Source organism: Nilaparvata lugens, chromosome X, assembly GCF_014356525.2.
Source record: "Nilaparvata lugens isolate BPH chromosome X, ASM1435652v1, whole genome shotgun sequence".
Taxonomy (NCBI): Eukaryota; Metazoa; Arthropoda; class Insecta; order Hemiptera; family Delphacidae; genus Nilaparvata; species Nilaparvata lugens.
Window position 1 is genome coordinate 45,356,716 of NC_052518.1, and position 22,664 is coordinate 45,379,379.

A 22,664-nucleotide genomic window follows, 5' to 3' on the forward strand; every position below is an offset into this window, starting at 1 on the left:
CAAACATAATTATCAGCCATAATTACTTTTGTCTCGAATAAGTTCAAATTTTCCATATATTATGATTTAGCGAGATGATTGTAAACTGTTTCACTAGTATTTCACTACTATTTGCGCCAGAGCACTACTTTCTCACTACCACTTCAACGAATGCTTTTTGAAGTAAATATTATATTTTAACAATTTGGAATACACGTATTAGCAATATATTTTTCTCATCACTCGTGAGTGTTGTTGGGGGGGGATTCGGTGCAATAGTATTTTGTATGAGTGGGAAGCTTTCAGCTTAGTATAGTTTGGTTAGTGGAGTGGTGACTTGGTGCTCACCGACTTGTGACTGTTGAGACCGACTTAAGCTGAGCTGAGCCAGCCGCCTTGTCAGTGCTCCCTGCGCAGCTAGCCATTCCACATCTCATCCAAGCCTTCATTAGCCGTAATCAGGTAAGCGCTATTCTCATCTTGCACGTGAAAGCAATCAATATGAATTGCAAAATACGTTTTAATATTCGTTATTAGTTAAGACACATTTCAAGAATTCAAATATTGCTGGACGATTAGAATCTCAGACAAGCGATAAAATTTATTGTAATTATCAGTTTCTATCGTATCATTTCAAATTCTCGTTTCTTGTCATTTATTATCTCAGAAATAAATAATGTCTTCAAGAGTTTCCCTTTTGACTCAAACCGTTGGTGTGAACCGTAATCTAATATAAGTGCAGCATTCATATTTCACTACAATAGTGTTATCGTGTTATCCTTATCATACCTGTAGTATGCTGTATAGTAGCCGGACGCGTTTCAAATGCACTGGGCTTTATTTTGAGCGTATTTTGATACTCAGAATCAAAATATTAAAAAAACATATATGTGTTGTAAAAGTGCATTTCGGTACTAACTTTTATTAATAAAAAATAATTATTTGGTTTGAATTCTTCTAATAAACTGATATCAGTACATTAATTTTTGATTCTTTGAAAAATTATTGTTAAACAAATAGATTCTGATGTTCCATCTTAATTAATCTTAGTCTCTATATCTCGGAGTTCTTTCAGCTGACCATCTTTATAGAAAATTCCCTTTTCAGCCTATTTCTTCTTTGGTTCACTCTCATTAATCACTTCTCGTAGCTCCTCTATTCTATGAGTCTTATGAATTTCACGTTTTTCATCACTAACCAATCTTTCTTTGATATCTTCTTCTGAATTCACATTTTGACTTCCTTTCCATCATGTGAAATGATCACTTCAACTACACACTCAACACTCTCATCAGTTCTATCTTTTGTTCTGCTACATAAATCTGTTCGAGCATTACAAGATCGAGAAACTTGTCACTAGCAATGCAGAATAGTTGAGAAAACTATCTGTTTCATTAACTGGGAAATTCGCGGCTTCAAGCATTTCATTATGATTCGTAATTTCCTCATTATCAGTACAGCCATATTCTTCTATTTCAGAAATATATACTTTATCGGGAGTTCCTTCCTTGTCGCAATTCATCTCATCATTGACAACTTCATATTGTTCTGATCGATCGATCTTCCACATCCTCCTCCTCAACTTCATTATTTTCTGAATTTTGAACCTTGCTTTCAAGTGTATTTACTTTTACATCCTTTTCATCTTTGGGTTCTTTAAAATCATCTTCCAAATTTTTTATTGTTTTCTCTTTCTAATCTCGACAAGGTTTATATGTTTGATCTGTCAAACCTCAGTTCAAGCCTCAAAATGCAAAGGCATATTATTACTACTACGGGTATGAACATAGGCTATTACTGCGGTGACACAGTCAGAGTCAGATCTATCAATTTTTGATGGACTGATGCATCAGTAGACCCACTCGTGATGCAACCTTTGACTGGCAGCAGAAGTGGGTACGGATTCTGTCAGAAACGTGAACTCTAGAACAATGTCATCACTCTTCATGTCAATACTCATGCATGATTCACTTGAGCATTATCTACCAAAAGAAACAATTGCTCTCTTCTAAAAAAATAGAAATTGTCTTATTATTATTTAATACTAATCTCTGAAAGATTTCCTATCATCGATTCTATTTATACCCATTATAGTCTGACAAATCTCATATTCATACAGAAAGAGTAATTTTATTCAGTTTGTCTGATCGCTTCTTTAAATGGAAATTAGTTTGAATACGTTGTTGCTAGAGAAGGCGGTACCGTATGTATGAAAGAATAAGAGTATAAGAGAATAGATAGACGAAATTATAGTCTCTGCGGTCTGGGTCGCGTCATTTCTCTTTTAAAATTTTAGGATAATATTACCACAGCCGCTAATAGCATTTCCATCAAGATAAATGCTGGCCTACTAAAGCACAACGCAAAATACATTCACTTCATGCATTGATAACACTATTGTGGAAAGGCCTGTAAGAGACATTATTTTCTTCTAGACTTTCGCCTACAGAATTCAACAGTTAATTAACCCATTGCCATTGCTGCAATCAGTAGGTACCAGATTTTATATTACTTGACCTGAGCCGGGAAGTTCGGATAATCAATAAGGCCGAACATTAATAAAATGACATTAAACATTATGTAAACGCAATTTACGAATGTAATTTGCACATTGATTGAAAAGTAAATGTACAAAAACTGAATAGAATGTTAAAATACATTATCTGGATCGTCGCAAGTGTAAGTTCCAAGATCATGAGTGCGAAACCCGTCTGATGGTTGTCTGATCACCTCATGCATGGGCGTGAGGGACTCAGGATGCTCGAGCCACCTCCCCCCCCCCTGAAATCTGAAATTTAATTCAGGAGATGGGAACCAAATAAACTTCAATCATGGATTCTTTGTATGAAAGAATATAACTCCGAAGGAGCTCTCAATCTCCAATTCTTAAAAAATCATAACCTAATTCAAAACTCGTCTACTTTCTTTCCAACGATTCATCTTGGCAAAAAAGCATTCTCTCCAAATTTGTTTCATAAACTGATTTATTGTTGGAAAATTGGAGATTTCACACTCAACACTAGAACTGGTTTAGAAGTAATAGAGAAATGCATTAAAATAATACATTGAATTAGAGAAAATTTAATTCTGTAGCCTACAACCCTACGATTAGCATTTATTCTTTCGATGGAGAGTTATTGGTTCTGAAAGAGAAGATAATTGAAATTACGCGAAAGATAGGCTACGCACAGAATCTACGGTTGCGTTTATCGTAAGCTTTTCGAGAAGGAATGAACAGAAAATGTTCAAACTGTTTCACAAATTTTCAGCTAGTGCCTGGTAATTTTGTTTCGAAAGGAATAAAAAATTACGCTCAAGATACACCGTACGCCAAAAATCAGTGATTTTCAGTATTTCTTAGTACGGTACCGGTATTATGAGAGCTAAAAGACAGAAAAGTTTGAATTTGATGCACCAGTTCAACTAAGGTGTACAAATTTGTGTTGAAGTAGTTACCTACTTCAAAATGGACGTATTTCTACGGTTTCCAGCTTATTTGAAAACAAATGAACAAATAACGTTTGAATTTATGCAAAATGTTTAGCTGGAATCTAAAAACTTTATGTAGAGATGGCTTCATATTCCTCCAGAGGTTTCTTTTAGGAATGATTGATTGAAAGTCTGAACAGATAATATATCTACAGCCTAAAACTCGATGTATAATAACGTCCTACAGTTTTAGTTCAAATGAAGGCTGTGCTAATTAAGAGGGTCTCTTTTCTTTAGTTTTTCATTGCATATCCAATGTTTGGGTATGAATGCTTAATTCTAAGTTCTGTACATCATCTGAAACTTCAAAGGACTAGACTGGACTACAATGGTTCTCATATCTTAATCATGTCTGTACATGAGGAATTATATTTTTATTCAATTTTATTAAAATATGAAAAAAATGAAGAATAAAAGATAATATTTGAGAATAGATCGTTATTAACAGGAATCAACAATAGATACAGGTCTATTACAACACGTAGGTATACCGGGAATTCTTGAATCACTGCTATTATACGTACTACGTCCTATCATTTTCACTCACTTTATAATGTGAATTTCACAATAAGTACCTAATTCTTTTGGTTTGATTATTGTATAATTTGACTGGAGTTGATATTTTTATTCGTTTTTGTATTAGAGAATTTATCAGTGGTCTGCAAAAAATACCGGGAATAATCAGCCTGGAAATAATATTAAAATATGTCTCCAAATATTTTCAAATTGAAAACTCTAATTTCAATAATGCCTGCTTCACAAGTCCCAGAATTATCCAAAATACTGCAATTTGATACATGCCATTAGAGTGAAACTGTCATTACACAATTAGGTCTATATACTGCATTAGCCTTTACGAGAAAATACGGTAACCTAGGCCTAGGTATTATACATTTACGAGATTTTCTCATACTATAGGCTAATAATTCTGCTTAAATCACTCATATTCGATCAGAATAGAAACATGGATTTCCACTTGCTTTAACTAAGTATGTGTTCAAATTCAATCCCATGTCATTTATTATTCTTCTCAGTTTCCAGCTAGATTGCCCATGCCCGTGTCTTAATAACGTAGTCGTATTAATCTGCTCTACGATTCTATTTATAATAGACATTATTTGTTTTCAGGAATGCTCGTCTTGCTGAACATTATATTTAAAAGGTTTATTGACATATTTCTGTGAATGATGCCCACATGAGCCAAGGCTTGTGCTTGGGTAGTAAGAGTGATGATGCCTATTGTCCAACCTATTGTCAGATATGAAAAAGTTTTAAAATCAATATTGTAGGGAATTATGTAAGCTTGAATTTCATATAGAATAGTTATGTCCGTAAAATGCATAGTTTTCGAGTGATATTCCAGAAACCTAAAAAATAGTACCTTTGAACCACCCCCACCCCTTCAGAGCAGGGGGTATGGGTGGGGTCTTTTGATATGTTTACCTCCTTACTACCCTGATCAGAACTACGAAGTCAAAAATTGTCTTCTAAACGTTTCCCTCTATAACCCTTCGTTGACTGGACTATACAGAGTATACAGGATGGGTGAAAAGTCCGAGAACGGCTTAATATCTCATACAAGAAGGTAATTTCCCGGAATTCTTGTATTTCTTGACTCTATCAGTGAGAATCACTCTTTCTCCTTATTATGTAATAAATCGACACCTTTGTACTGATATCATTTGAGGATCCGCCGATCACTGTTCCTGTATAATAAATCTTCAATTTCTTAATTTTTCTTGCCTCAATTTTTATTCATTTTTTTTAAATACGTAGGTGGTCATGCAATATATGATTTCGATAGGGAATTTCAAGAAAAAATGAATGGCGGAAACCAAATATCGATAAAATACTACTTTACTTTACTTTACTTTACTTTACTTTAAAAATCTGGTCCGCCATATTGAAATATTCATTTTTTTTTAAATACGTAGGTGGTCATGCGATATATGATTTCGATAGGGAATTTCAAGAAAAAATGAATGGCGGAAACCAAATATCGATAGAATACTACTTTACTATGACTTTAAAACTCTGGTCCGCCATCTTGGATCCGCCATTTTGAATGCTAGACTACTTTATTTTTTTGAATAGGAAGGTGGTCACGCGATACATGATTTTGATACGGAATTTCAAGAAAAAATGAATGGTGAAGACCGCACATCGATATCTCAAACCGTTCCGAAGATACTCACATTATTAATCAATACCACTCAGTATTTCATTTCTGATTTGCATGGTACTGATTGATAATGTGAATATCTTCTGAACGGTTTGAGATTTTGATGTGCGGTTTTCGCCATTCATTTTTTCTTGAAATTCTGTATCGAAATCATGTATCACATGACCACCTTTTTATTTAAAAAAATAAAGTAGCATTCAAAATGGCAGATCCAAGATGACGGACCAGAGTTTTAAAGTCATAGTAAAGTAGTACTTTCAATTAGAGTAACATCCCCAATCACACGCACCTTGGAATCACTTCTTTTTATGAGATACTAAGCCGTTCTCATACTTTTTTCTCTCCTTTCTGCTTTGAATAGTATTGATTAATAATGTGAATATCTTCTGAACGGTTTGAGATTTTGATGTGCGGTTTTCGCCATTCATTTTTTCTTGAAATTCTGTATCGAAATCATGTATCACATGACCACCTTTTTATTTAAAAAAATAAAGTAGCATTCAAAATGGCAGATCCAAGATGACGGACCAGAGTTTTAAAGTCATAGTAAAGTAGTACTTTCAATTAGAGTAACATCCCCAATCACACGCACCTTGGAATCACTTCTTTTTATGAGATACTAAGCCGTTCTCATACTTTTTTCTCTCCTTTCTGCTTTGAATAGTATTGATTAATAATGTGAATATCTTCTGAACGGTTTGAGATTTTGATGTGCGGTTTTCGACATTCATTTTTTCTTGAAATTCCCTATCGAAATCATGTATCACATGAGCACCTTTTTATTTAAAAAAATAAAGTAGCATTCAAAATGGCAGATCCAAGATGACGGACCAGAGTTTTAAAGTCATAGTAAAGTAGTACTTTCAATTAGAGTAACATCCCCAATCACACGCACCTTGGAATCACTTCTTTTTATGAGATACTAAGCCGTTCTCATACTTTTTTCTCTCCTTTCTGCTTTGAATAGTATTGATTAATAATGTGAATATCTTCTGAACGGTTTGAGATATCGATATGCGTTTTCCGACATTCATTTTTTCTTGAAATTCCCTATCGAAATCATGTATGGTATGACCACCTTCCTATTTAAAAAAGTGAAGTTGTATTCAATATGGCGGATCCAAGATGGCAGACCAGATTTTTAAAGTCATTGTAAAGTAGTTTTTTTAATTTGAGTAGGATCGCCAATCACACCCAACTTCAAATTATCTTTTTGTATGAGATATTAAGCCGTTCTCGGACTTTTCACCCACTCTGTATAAATATATGTCAAAATTATCTTCCTTCAAAATACTCAGTATTACATTCTCTGTCATCAGTTTATCCACATTGTAGTAGACTTGATACAAAAATTATTTTTCGAAGGTTCTACAGACGAGAAATTCAAAAGAGACCGTTTGGCCTTCTAATCTACAATGGATTCTGGTTTTCAGCTTTTTCTTTGAGAATAAAAAATTGAATTCGCCCTAGAAGTACCCTGAGATGCTGTAACTCATGCAAGCTAATTAATAGTAAAATCTATATTGTTGTATGTATACAATGTATAGATAACTCCTTAGTAGGCTATATTATAACACACAAATAAGTAAAGAGAGTCGAAGTTCATATTCAACCGAAATATATTTCCAATCAAATCGATTACGAAACACATGATTATGCATACAAGTTATGGTTGGTAAACTTAAGACGATGATAACAATCTTGCATTGCAAATTCTTCTCATGACAGGGCAGTTTGATTCTTAAATTATTATCACCTGCTCTCATTGTCATTACATGATTAGAGCAATCTTTTGTCAATTCCTAATTGCAACAGAAATATAATTTATCGATGATTTCTCACCTCTGTAGTGCAGTGATTACTCTTACAAATTCTCACTTCCAATTAAAAATCATGAAACGCAAAATATAGATGAAAATCTGTATAAAAGTATTAGGTCATAAAATGATGAGTCATCATCCTCAAGACTCAATTTATTATTTTATCCTCGCATTACTTTGGTCCTAAAATTCACATTTTCAATACAGTCAGAGAAGCCTAATTTATTCACTCATCTAAATCACCTATCCTTACGGTAATTGAGACTTCTTAATCAAAACTTAATATTCAGTGACTTTTCAATTTCAAGCTTATTCTACATAGTTGATACTACAACAATGATAAACATAGTTGATAATGGATCACCTGTATTCCTGTTAGTTACAAGCGAATTCAATCTATCCACCAAGCTTTCTTATAATTATGTAGACTGAAGAAATTCATAATGAACGGAAACGGATGGCATAGCTCAGACCTCCTTGAGTAGTGCAACTCAACTCAAGCCTGCAGTTACTGCGCATGTTAATCTTGGTTTTGAATCCCGTCAAGGGCTTGATTACCGTAGTTATTGTTCATCTCATATATCATCACACACGCCCGACCATAATGCTTGTGTGGGCATCACCCTGCAAAATGCAAACCAATCTTTATCAAGTAATTGTATGTATTGCAAGTAATTGATTGTATGGTATGAGATGTTCTGGTATTTCTCCAGAATAACGTCTTATTCTTTCATCATCAGGTATTTTTAATAGTGAGTTACCGTACGGTACTCTACTTATTCTTGATCTGTGAAATGAACTGAAAGATGGCCTTCTATTTCACCTCATCACTGCTCATGCTATCAAAAAAGCTTAATCATTGCATTGAGAAGTTACCCACCAAACTACTACTTACAAGGACATAAACAATAATTTACATTGCTTACCCAGTTGCAGTTTAAATTCCACGTAGACAGTACACTCACTCAAGATCTTTCATTTATCATTAACATTACATTACACGTGATTTCTAATTTGTTTCACGATCTATATCTTATATTATTGTCAACCGCATCAACCAAGTTCTAATTCATATTTCATGTTCAATAATTCTAGACTATCTTACATTATCTTCAGCATTGGTGGTGCTAATAATAATGCTTTTCCCAAGGGTGACATCTGTTTAAATATCTTAATAAATTCTTAGCCATTTGAAGCAACCATCTTTATTTACGTAGATAACAAACAAAACTTAGTAAACAACTTATTATATTATCAAACAGTTATCATGTGATTAAGTAACATCACATGATATACAAACATCTTCCCCTTTTACTTTCTCAAACATTTTCTTTTTCAACCTCTCCTTTGATTTCATCTTCTTCTTAAAAACCTCTCATTTCATCTTGATATTCTTCCGCTATTGGACTTCACCACATAGGACCGTGGGGCATCAGCTTCATTAATAACTACTCCAGGCTCCCATAATTTTGTTCTCCAATCTTGGATATGAATGGGCTGATTTTCTTTGAAATAAGAAACACGTTTCCGTGACTGCTTATCATATGTTTCTTTCTGTTGAAATTTATGGTTCTTCATTTGCACTGCTATTTCTTTCCGAGGAAGTTGATGAAGTTTCAAACTATCTTGAGGATAAGGGAACTTTGTTCTTATCATTCGACCAAACATTAACTGAGGGATAAAACGTATTTTTTTGAAACGTATTCTGATGTGTTTACTGGCCTTGGTTGTTTCCCCGACAAGTGCAAAATTCTATTAAAAAAGTACGCGCCACATGCAGGTTCAGCGAGACGTATATCAATGAAAATTCAAGACAAATTCAAAGAAAAACTTGATGATTTGATAACCATGAAAATTATATTTGAGAGCCCGTTGAATGGGTTTCAAATGTTGTGATAGTAGAGAAACCTGATGGATCCTTAAAAATTTGCATAGACCCTGTACATTTGAACAAGTACATTGTAAGAGAAAGAGTTACAATCCCAACAATACAGGATATTCATCCTCGTCTAGAAAATAAAGAGTACTACAGCGTTCTTGACATAAAAGATGGATTTTATCACATACTCCTTGATGAACAATCTGCTAAATATTGCAATTTTTGCACTATATTTGGAACTTATAGATTTTTACGTTCTCCTTTTGGCTTATGTAATTTACCAGAATTGTTTCACAAATGTGTTTCAAAGTATTTTGAAGATATTCCAGGAGTAGTGGTTTATTTCGATGATATTTGCATTGCTTCGAACAGCAAAGAAAAACATGACGAGACAGTGAAACAGGTCTTGGAACGAGCATCAAATTTAATTTCAAGAAATTTCAATATTGTGTACCTGAAGTGAAGTATTTAGGAATGCTGTTCAATAAAAAATCAGGAATGCTTCCTGATCCCGGAAAAATAAAGGTTATTGATGATCTCCCCGACCCAACAAATAAAGCTGAACTACAACGTCTGTTGGGGATGGTCAACTATTTGAGAATGTTCATTCCAAATTTGTCACAAATAGTGTCACCATTGAGAGAAATATTGAAGAAAGACGACCCTTGGTGTTGGACAGAGATTCATGTAAATGCAATAACATTAAAAAGGTTCTTACAAGTAACAAGGTCATTGCTCCCTTTGATTACAAGATTCCAGTTTTAATCCAATGTGTTGCATCACAAGACGCTTTAGGATGTTGTTTACTACAGAACAACAAGCCAATTTATTTCTCATCACGATCTATGAACTCTTCTGAATATGAATATGCCCAAATTGAGAAGGAACTCCTAGCTATTGTATTTGCTTGTGATAAATTTCACACCTATATCTACGGTCATGATGAATTGACTATACATACTGATCATATGCCATAAGTTTCAATAATGAAGAAACCATTAAACAACATATAGAATAACAGAATTCGTCGATTGAGACTAAAACTAATGCCTTACCGCTTTAGCCTCCAGTACTTACCTGGGAAAAACATGTATATTGCTGATTATTCGTCAAGGTGCGGTGTATGAACTAAAGAAAAAGTTGATTTGAGCATGGCGGATATGGTTCATTGTGTTACTGAGCTTACGCTTGAATGAATTTTTAACAGAAACACAGAATGATGATGTTCTTCGGAAAGTTATAGATTATTGTGAAAATGGCTGGCTTAATTATATTGCTGATGGAGGAGAACTAAGGCATTTTTTCAAAATAAGAAATAAAATACTATTTAGCAAGGGTCTATTGTATTATAATTCAAGAATTATTATACCCAAGAATTTAAGAGATTTTATTTTGAAGAGGCTCCATGAAACGCACTTAGGAGAAACAAAAATGAATAGCATTGACTCAAAATTTTATTATTGGCCAGGAATAAGAGCAAACATAAAAAATCTGGCTGAATCCTGCTCGCTTTGCCAAAAATATAGAAGGTCCAATGTAAGAAGTCCAATGCTTTCTCATGAAATACCCGATTTTCCATTTTTAAAAATTGGAGTGGATATAGCTGAAGTAAAAGGAATAGCTTATCTCATAGATGTGGATTATTATTCAAGGTGGCTTGAAATAACAAAAATGAATAGTAAGACAAGTTCGGCTGTTAAATCTATTTTATCCCAGTCATTGGTATACGTCTCGCTGAACTGGCATGTGGCATTGCGTCCTTCTTTAATCGAATTTTGCACTTGTCGGGGAAACAACCAAGGCCAGTAAACACATCAGAATACGTTTAAAAAAAATACGTTCTATCCTTCACATTGTTGTTACTACTTTGCTTCTGAACTTCATCAACTCTTTTCACCAGATTCAACTGAATACAAGCTTCAAGGCCTAGAATCGGTACTGTTCTCTCTTTGACCACAACAAAGTTTACCAAATCAAATTTTTTTCTGATTCCACTTGAGCAGTGAACTGACCCAAAGGTGAAATTTTAAATCATCCGTATGCTTTTAATCGAACACTACTCTTTTTCAACCTACTCAATAACACACTGTCTTTCACAATTTCATATGGCAATATATTCACTTCTGCTCCTGTATTTAATTTGAAGTTTACTGGTTTATGTTCTATTAATAATGTTTTGAACCAAGCCTTTTCATTGACAGTGTTAACTAGATATACTGAATCAATAAACTCGTGAGCTTCTTCTATTGCTGTTGAATTTTCCACAACATTATGTAATGGTTGAGGTAGCCTTTGCTCACTCACTCTGAAATTATTTCTTCCAGCTCTATTCAGGCACATTTTGCTAAAATGATTCATCTTACCACATTTATTACAGCTTTTACCAGACGCTGGGCAGCTCCTACCTTCTACATGCTGCATTCCGCAATAGCCGCATACAATCTTTTGATATGAGTTTGTCTTCCTTTTATCATACTTGGAAACTGGGTGCACTTCCTTTCGAGACTTTTCTTCATTTATTGACTTCTCATGTTTTTCACCTATTTCAACACTGCGACAATAATCAATTATTTTCTCCAACGAGGCGTTGTCTCGCAACACACGTTGTTGCATTTCTTTTGACCTTAACCCCAATGCAATCATAGCTTTCAATAACTTATTCTCTTGCTCTCCAAATTCGCATCTTGTCACTAGCCCCTTGAAAGTTGCATAGAATGAATTAAATGATTGACCTTCCTCTTGTTTGCAAGCTATGAAATTGTATACATTCATGATCTCATTATTTTTTGGTAAACAATAGCTCTCTAATATTTTTAATATTGATTCTACCGTTTCTGGCTCATATACATCTTGTAACGATTCATATAAAATCAAAGCTTCATTGCCTAACAAGTTTTTCAATCTTGCAACTTGAATTTGATTGGATTTTTTATTTGTCTCAGTCGCTATAAAATAGTTTACAATATTTTTCCTGAATAATTCGAAATTTTGTGAGACATTTTCCCCGTTGCATAGTAACGGTTCTGGCTTGTTGAAATCCATGTACGTCTTTTAAGAAAAAAAATACGATAATTACCCAATTTTATTACTCACTCAATCCTGTCGTTATCATTCTCCTTTTCTGTTCAATTCCTTGACTTCGCCATGTTTAAATATCTTAATAAATTCTTAGCCATTTGAAGCAACCATCTTCATTTACGTAGATAACAAACTAAACTTAGTAAACAACTTATTATATTATCAAACAGTTATCATGTGATTAAGTAACATCACATGATATACAAACAACATCCACATAATTTACAGGCTTATGAGTGAGTTGTAAGAAGGAAGCTAGATGATACTGAGAGATGAGTGGACTCAAGGTGGGTTCCGAACCACTGGAAAGTAAGCTAATATTTTGCGGAGTTGTTTCCTACTTCAGCTCTAGGTGGGTTAGGATTTATCAGTTAAAAAAAGAATAAATATTTACGGTGGAGTTGATTCCTCGAGTGATCACCCATCCAAAAGGGGTAGCAAGGGCAAGTATCAACTTTTCTGAGCCATGAAATACCAGCGCAACCATGGAGGCAACTGCTTCCTAATTCCCACGCTGTTTCCTAAGGTACCATTTTCTCAATCGAAATAAACGTTCTTTTTAACGTAAATATCGATTAGGGTTTTTAGATTATTCAGAAATAATTAGAGATGCTTTAAAATGAGTACAGGAAGAGCTTGGATCCTGTGCACTAGGTTAGCAACATTTCCAATACCTCCTAAATTCGTTAACTGTTTGCAACGAAATCAAATAGGCAATCCCCTACCAGAGACAATTGGTTTTGGTTACATTGTCATCAGTTTGAAGGAAACCAACCGTATGTTTGATGTTGAAACTTATTTTTTAGAACAATTTTGGATCGCAAACATCTCGCTGGTATAATTTTCAATCAATCATTTTAAACATCTCATTTCATACTAAAAATTAATATTCTCATAGATTACAGGCATTTTTAAAAGCTCTGTTCCTATAGCCATCAGTCAGTTGTGATAAGTCAAGAGACATTATGGGCCTCCTACTTCCGTGCAGACTGCACGCTTTCTGGGTGCGGAACCCACTCAAAGTTGTATACGTTCAATGAAGAATATTATGGCTTCAAGCCTTAGAAAAAGTTTCATATGGATGAGAAAACCCAAACCAATCATTATAATCCATCTTCTGATAGTAGTATTTGACAAAAAAAAAAACTTCCACTATTACATCTAATCGCACAATATCCTCAATTCATAATAACAACAACCTTCTATATTTCATGCTGAGTAATTGATCACGATCTATAGCTCAAAGAGTGATTCTGACAAGCTATATCAACACGTTCTGCCACAGATGATGATGGATTATACGTTTGTTTGGACTCACAAAGTATCTTCCAAAGTGCATGCTCACACCAATTATTGGCTTCAGTCAATCACTTTCAGCAATCTTTTCAATTCGGATAAGACACGTCTGAGTTTCATTATGCAATCGGACGACTATTAGCTGCTCAAAACTAAGCACCTGGCTAAGCATATGGCACACTTTACAAGTGAACACTTTCCGCCAGTACAAATTGATTGTCAAAGACATCGTTTTGATGGTGCGTCGCAGCAACTACTGCTCTAGTATCTAGAATCTAATTCTAGAGTATGAATTCACCAATTCTTTATCATGAATTTCGACGGGATCGTAGTGACGCTTGATTATTTTGATCATGTTGATTGAAGTCTGAAAGTGAATATTGGCCCATTAACTTTTTATACTACATTAGATTCCAGTTCCAAAAGTAGACCATTGAACTGGTTTCCTGCCTCCTACTTTGATGTTGGGTGGGGCGGGGGGCTTTGAGTGTTACTCACTCATTGAATCTTGTTAGGTCAGGACAAACGAAAGTGACTCAATCATTTTAAACATCTCATTTCATACTTAATTGATATTCACACGGATTACAGGTATCTTCAAGAGCTCTGTTCTTATAGCCATCTGTCCGTTTCTATGATCTATTTCAATAAGGCTTGATAGTAGACTGTTTGAAAAATAACAATAATGGTCCGATAAACATACACGTAGCTTACGTATCCTCCTATGCCATAAATGGGTGGTGCCAGTATTTTGACGAACTCCATGAGGAGAATGTTGGGAACAAAAATTCAAGTTGAATGACTATCTTCTATAAAAAAAACAGCACTGTCAAGAAGACAAAGACGAGAAATCATTCATTGTTATTATCAGCATTTCCCTTCATAGGACGAATTAATCATCTATGGGCTTAATGATACTTCATTTGAAGTGTACAGGCACACAAAAAGTTTTAAGAAATAGTAGTTTCAAAACAATTGATTTTAACCATTAGATGATTGTCGATATGAGGAAACCATAATATTTTCAACTAAGGAATAATATTCCCTGATATTGGAAGACTTTTGCAAGCATATTTTTGCCAAGCAAAAGTGGTCACCACTGAGACTCTAAGTTCAATTCACATGCAATTTTCCTCATAACAATAAGGTTTAGCGTTCCTATAATTCAGGTTTTTGACAGAGCATTTAGGACTACAGTGGCAAATTAATTACGGTTCTAAATTAATAAGGCGTTGGCAAATTTGATCAAAGCAAGCGGCTCGTATTGTAAATGGGTTTCCACCAGTTGTCTCCATTAATAAAAACTATTATTATTATCATTATAGATGTACAGATTCAGTCCCGTTCATTCGCAATTTTTTAATTATTTGATTCATACAAAAAATTATATCTTAGTTAATCTATTGCTAACATGTTTCATCTTAGAACGATACGGTATTAAATTTTCATTCTCATTAATTGGCTTCGTTATAGCCAAGCATAGCTGACAAGCATTGGCACGCTAACAACGAGCTTTATTATCACCTCCTAGCAGGTTATTATTAATTTATTATTGGGTGAACATCATAACAGAATTCAATTGATCAAGAATTCTTCTAAGGCACATACAAGCAATTTGAAATACTTTTCGATTGTGTATATAAATATTTCATATCTCAAATAAATAGAAATTTATCCTTTGGAAAAGAATCTGAAATTCAAAAAGCGATTTCGAGTTCTATCTGTTAATTGGACATCTTGTGTGTAGTTCAAGCCAAATTTGAGGAGAAACCTTACTCTCAATCCTTAATTTGAAAACAATTTATTCTAAAAGTAAGAAAGGAATTTCTAGTTTTAGCTGTTAACTATTTGTGGAGAAACGTTGGTTCTAATCGAGAGAAGGAATCGGATTGCATGAGTCAAATTATTGTTGAGCATGGTCGAGTGATGAAAAATGAAAGTGATGCTGGCTGGCTGAGGCTAGTAAGTGGTAGAGCTTTCTTTTTACCGAGCATTATGTAATGCGTTCTGCGTTCACTGTTACGTGTGAAGCCGTCCTTATGGCCTACTTAATTCCTTCCTCCATTGGACACTTCGCCACTTGGCTTTCTACATCTACATTGTGGCCATAGCCTCCTCTTCTTTCGTTACTTGTAACCAGTACTTATGTAAAGTCCGTCGTCTCGCTCTCTCTCTTTCTCTCTCTCACACACACATCAATCTATTTGCCATTAGAGGCTACGGTGACGCTTGGCTGAATTCAATTTCTTTGAATTTTCCAGCCGGTCACTTACACTAATTATTGCAGTAATTTGAGCTGTATAGTGTATACATGTACTGCAGGTCTATTCGAGGAAGCGACACGCATCCAAGAATTTTAATTGTCATCTATTAAGCTGACCCCAAATAGCAGCGTAGCCTACTATAGAACGTTCAACAATTGATATTCTCCAATTCGAATTTTTCCGATGCCGTTGAAACACAAGCTCCAAGTTTGACATATTTCTATTTCAGGGGTGCCCACAGGGGGACTTGGAATTACGTCCTTGAAATTCTTGGAGGTCAGAAATGTTTAAAATGACACATTTTAGGGTTTCTAATTTATGGGGGGCGGGGGGTTGAAGCAAGCTTTATTCATTTTTTTTATCTGTGGTGAGGGGTCCTGGCTAAATTATTTCTTCGGACTCAATTTTCAGCTGAGTTTTTTGAATGAATTGTTTAATATTTGAAATGACAATTCGTATTCAAGAAGTAGGCAGTCTTGTTAAGTAGAAATACTAGTTGAAGCAGCAGCTATAGGCTATCAGCTGTTCAAAAATCCCACTTTGTCTTTGGAGTTCCATGATTCCCGGTATGAGTGAGAGAAAGGTGTTGAATGGGAAAGGGGGAAGTAACTTAGCCTCCTCTCTCCCCCAAACTACAGGAGTAGGTAACAGAAACAGTCAGTCTGGCCCAATTATCCGCGACAACTGCATCTATGCTCTGGAATCTGTTCTGTTAGTGATTCGCTGTTCGAGTGTCCGTATAAAGTTTTTCATCATTATTTGTGATATTATTCCAATTTTCTTTTGGAATAATAGCAATACTTGGTACTTCTTCTACTTGGTAAACGTCTATAGCTTATGTATAATATACCTGATGATTTCATAGGGATACTAAAAAGTTTTTTATTGATGATTTTTATACTAAAAGATTCTTCTTTCGGTTTTTTCTTTGAGAAACAAAACTGTTGGATTCGGCCAGTTATGCCATTCGCATGTGTCAAATTTAATTTTTAGAGGAATTGAAAAAATACGATGAACTTACAATTTTTTTATCATCTAGATAATTTTTATTTTTCAAATTTATAAATTATTCCAAATGTTGGATTATGAATTGCAGCATGTGTGATGTTCAGCATATTATATGACAATTTATGGCATATATTCATTCAATTTCGAGTGTGAATATTATTTGGGATTCTTATTTGTGATAAATGTTTCACTACCATGTCAAATAAAGTCTAAAATTGACATATCATATGTCCTATATTATCTAATAAAGTATTTCAATAGGGCTACTTGAATAATAGTTAAATTATTATAGAAATAACTAGTACCCTTTTTAAACTTTCTTGCATAAACTCTACTAGTTTCAGCACACATGCCATTTTCAAGTGTTATATTATTATGTTTGTGTACTGTAGTTATGATTTGAATTTAGGAGGTGTTCAGCGAATACTGAGGGATTTTGTTCGGTTCTATTTTTGGATTAAAAAAAATCAGAAAGAAAAGCACTAGTTAATTTAATAAAATAATATAAATTCTATACTTCTTCTCCGTATTTTATTCGAGTTTACTGTGATAGCTGAATCTTGTAAATAGGTAAATAGAATTTTCTTGTCGTTCGACATTACAGTAGTTATAGACAACATCAGAAATCGTAGATTAAAACTTGGGCATACCATAAATAAGTGACACAAAAGAAAACACTAGTCAATAAATAGCAAATAAATCAGAAAATAAATTACCTAATAGTACCTATTTAAGTAGAATATTACATAAACAAACGTGAGCTTGAATACTAGAACAATCAAAGTAAAATATTCATTCTCTATAGAATCACATTTTGAAATTGTAAAATTTATTTTACAGTATAATTCGGATTTTCAATTAATCAACTGTGAAGTCTATTTCTGAACATTTGAAGTGGAGTTTTAATCCACTTTTATGGCAATTGATTTACCATTTTTCAATCCAACAACATCATGGCTCCTGTCTACACAAAGTCTATGTATTTCTTCATACATTAATTAATGTTCAATCACATTTTGATACATTATCATAAACATTTTTCAATTTTTTCAGGAATTATGACTTTGGTTCAACCAACGCCCGAGCAACAACTGCGGATACGCACAGAGCTCAATGAAAATGTGTCAACGAGAGATCAAGATCTGCAGCACATCAAAGAGTGGCTGAAGCGTCAACCCCATCTTCCACAATTCGATGGTCAGTCTTTGTCAGTTATTAACCTAATGCGTGCAATAGGGATTTTTATCCTTAACATGGAGTTTTTATTCTTAGCTTCCGATTATTTACTATCTGAAGTGAATAAAATAAAACTGATAAATAAAATGAAATGAAAAAATATAGAAAATATATGCAGTCAATCTCTATTGCAGTCAAATATTATTATTATTGTTGGCTTTTAATATATCTTCAATTTGCATGCAAATATTATAAGAATATGCAAAGTGGAAAAAATTGTAGAAAATAGGCGATTAGCTTATAATGATTGCCCACATATTGCAATACCTGCTATACAATATGATATATAAATAGTTTATTCTTATTTATGTATCTATCTGTCATGGACTGTATGCAATAGAATAACAGCTATTGTTATCAGATAAAGCATTCCAATAATTTAATTAGTCACAAAAATATGAAACATAGAATAACTTATTTTAGCAAAATTTATGCTATTGTGATTCAAATTCTATGACATTTTAACTATATGTTTTTAATAACTAGTTACAGTAACCTTGACTCAAAAAAGAAGTCATATAAAAATTAGCCTTATAAAACCTTCCATCTATTATCACAAACGTTTATTAGGCATTTTTTTACATTCAAAAACATAGGACAGGATTTTCGGTTTCTTTATTATTAAAGGTACTTGATTATCATAAACGTATTTCTGTGGTATGAGATTTCACACATTACAGGGCTACTTTCATTTGAATTCTTTGGGAAAAATTTACGTGAGTGACAGGATAATGGACGTGATGAGTGAGTCAACTAATATGGAAAAACATCATCAGACTCAATGCCCCTCAACTATCACACTAACTCTTTCTAAGGATAGATCCTCTCTATTCAATCGGTCCTACTCAGAATGAGAAACTTTGTTTTGTGCAGGATAGGAACAAGCAACGGGTCCGTTACAGTTAGAATCCAATGTAGTCTGATATTGGAAGAACAGATAATGGATTTTTAATCCCTAAATATCCAGGGGTTGAATAGGAAATCTCTATTGGATAATTTTGTCTCGGACTTGAAGAGATTCAGGGGCTCCTATCACATTCTTACATTTGACAGAGCTGTGTAAGGATTAGCTTATTCTCAATTTTATGATTGAATAAATAGATAGATTATAGTCGAATCCTTTAATTGAATACATTGGAATTGATATGAACTAGAATCGTGAATGAAAAATAACTGGAAAATTAATACTTGTTATAATAATAGTACTTTACATAACAAGTCCGGTAACGATAATTTACCGCATAAGTATGATTGTTTCTGCCCGAGACATAGTTGAGGGCAGAATTAACATACGAATGCGGTAAATACGTTACCGTACAAGTTATGTACAATATTTTTTGTCATACTTATCTGAGAAAGAATAATATTGCTGAGAAACAGAAACCATTACCTGCTGATGCTCGAGCAACTGCATTCTATAAACATGACCTAGCCTGTAGCGCTTAGTTCATAACAGACAGACCCTTCGAGCTCAAATAAAATAATGAAGGCCTGAATTATAAGATTTCAGATGAGTTCTTATAACTTGAAACTCCTTAAATGAGTTCTTTAATTTATTTGAGCTAGTATATTAATTACTCAGATGTTATTAGGACTCAGTAGACTATAACTTGAATGTGAAAAGAACATATGATCTCTTTACAGTATAGTATGCTGTAATGAAAATCACATGTTTTCTTGTTCTGCAAACAGCTGTTTACCGGCTTGATTTAATGCATGGGAAACAGCTGCGATTGAGTAAGTATGACAAAAATGATTTTGTTGCTAGGGTAAATAGTACAAATGTTTCTGTAGAGATATGACACACATCCTGAGGGGTTTTATTTTCTGCTCAATTCTGTAGAACAGAGCACATTATAGACTGTTTCTGGTTGGATTATAAATAATCCCAAAAGTGGACTGTATAAAAATTTAGGGGGTTTAAATATTCAAATGGGATCAAGTTTACTTATGCACAACAATGAACAAAAGAAAGGACTTGCCATATTTTTCGCCAGTACCTATAATATTGTATGCTAATTTGTGTATTGGGGATATAGGAATATGGAAAGAACAGTTATTAGAGAAATAGGAACTAAAGGAAGGTTCAATACATACAAATTAATAAAAATGATTGGTTATGAACACAACCATTGAACAAGCTTCCTGATTCAATTACGATATCACTTTAAGAGAAAATTACAAAACTTCTGACAAACAGCAAATAATAAACTTATGTGAGCTTCAACAATCTGCTCCAAACTCCAAAGTTATAAGAATTAAGCAAATTAAAAGGAACGCACAATGATCTTTCCTCAACATTCGATTCATTCCTACAATGACCAGCCACAAGCAACAATTTCTTTTTGAAACATTGTCGATGTCGGACTGCGCAGACTCCTTTTAGCTTATGGTATAACTTGACAGAGGCGTTAGTATCGCTTTTTCCGCAAACTGAGCGACATTAAAAAATTACGACAATCCATTCCCCCCACCCTGAGGAGATGTGGTTGTCCTCAGAGATGCAAAAAATAAGACAATGATAAAATTTTTACAAATAGAACTATATGACATTGAGGGCGACTAACACCAAACTATAGATCACATTAGACCTCCTAATAAGATGGATAGCGCCAAAAAAAATCACACATAACCACATGTGCAGAAAAGATAAAACCAAATAACAAAACGACGATGTGAACTGAAATAGGAGAAAAATAGGATAGATGGTTGTTTTCTTCACTCCAGCGGGGGCTATCACTAGAGACTTGTATTAGAAAAAGCCCACGGAATTGACAGGATATCAAGGTAGGAAGTGAAATCATTGGTGAGGTAGGATATATCTCAAGACACCGACAAAGAAGGAAAAAAAAGAAAAAACTGACAAAACAAAAGAACAACTACAAACAAAAGAGAAATATACAGTTATTGAGGGCGACAGATTGATGTCAACCTACTGATTGGGGAGTGGATACAACTTGGACACAGATCGTCTCAATTGACCAGTAGACAACCGCACTGTAGCCACCACTCTAACTACTCCATCTGATTCTGGGAAAACTTCCTCTACTACACCAATGGGCCACCGCAAAGGGGGCAAGTTGGGTTGGTCTACTACTTCAACTGTACTAGTAGTAAGAGGTATTGAGTCTTTATACCACTTCCTTCTAGTTTGCAATTCATGCAAGTATTCTTGCTTCCATTGTCTCCAAAAGGATTGAACCATTTGATTAATCAATTCATAGCAAGTCAAACGATTTACTGGCTGATTTTCCACATCATACATGGGTAAATATTTTAAGGGTGTCAAAGTCAAGAAATGCGCTGGTGTCAACGCTTGTGGGTCGCTAGGATCCACACTTAATGGATGCAACGGCCTTGAATTGAGAACAGCTTCAATTTGAACTGATACTGTATTTAATTCTTCATAGGTCAAGAGTTGCTTGCCTATGACACAAAAAAGATAGGACTTGACCGATTTAACGTTGGCTTCCCAAAGTCCCGAAATTGGGGCTGCCAGCCAGCAGAAATTTCCACTCTATATGATAGTCAGCCAACTGGGATGAGAGTGTTTCCTGGAAAGCGGCAGAGGTCAATTCAATGTGTACCACCTTTGTAGCCATACAAATGAACAAGCAAATTTAGGCCTTAAAAATGAATGGATTTCTACGTCTCGCCATTGTGATGAGTATAGGACCAGCATAATCCACTCCGCATTCTTCAAAAGGTTTACACTGGATATTAATCCGACATGCTGGTAGGTCTCCTATTTTAGGGATAGAATTTTTGGGTTGACAACGAAAGCAACTGTTGCATTTACGTACAGTCTGATGCTGACAAACAGTCTCAAGTGCGGCCAATATCCAAAATGACAGCAATAGGTGAGAACCTGCATGACAATTACTAACATGATATTGGTCGATCAACAACAAGACAGACTTACTAGTTTTTGGGAGAATAATAGGATGACAAAAATCAAATTCCATATGGGCATTATTCAAACAACCACCAACATGGATTATCTCCTTCTCTACAAATGGAGATAATAATTGTTGAAAAAGATTGGGACAAATTTTCCCTTTTTCCAATAGAGTAAATTCTGAAGAAAAATGGATTTTCTTCCAAATTTTATTCACACGTCCAAATTTTATTCTCCTGGTTGAGGTAACAGTTTCAATACCATCAAAATTACTATCATAATATTCAACATGTGATGATAACTGGATCAACGATCAATCAAATTATAAATTACATTGTCAGGAGGCATTTTGAGCTGAGCAACGGCTACAGGGCAATGATGTTTTAATTCAGGTGGGTTTTCTATGACCTCAAGGTCAGACCTTATGGGCCACTGACTTTCACTCATGGACAACCAGGTGGGTCCTGTCCACCACAATTCATGATCAAAAAGAGCTTGTGGAGTTAATAAGCCCCGGGACAAACTATCAGCCGGA

The 22,664-nt window shown here is 34.3% G+C and overlaps 1 protein-coding gene across 3 annotated transcripts in view; it reads left to right on the forward strand.

Moving 5' to 3' along the window:
* Positions 1-283: 283 nt before the first annotated feature.
* The window catches only part of LOC111043491 (alpha-tocopherol transfer protein-like), a 52,475-nt gene continuing 30,094 nt past the window's right edge, over positions 284-22,664 (forward strand). The window contains exons 1-2 of one of the 3 annotated variants that reach the window (XM_022328452.2): positions 284-441; positions 18,049-18,192. In XM_022328452.2, the coding sequence (XP_022184144.1) occupies positions 18,054-18,192 (139 nt within the window). In that variant the 5' untranslated portion in view covers positions 284-441; positions 18,049-18,053. Of the gene's footprint in view, positions 442-16,646; positions 16,808-18,048; positions 18,193-22,664 lie in introns of those variants that run through there. The other 2 variants (XM_022328454.2, XM_022328453.2) reach the window with 2 other exon arrangements.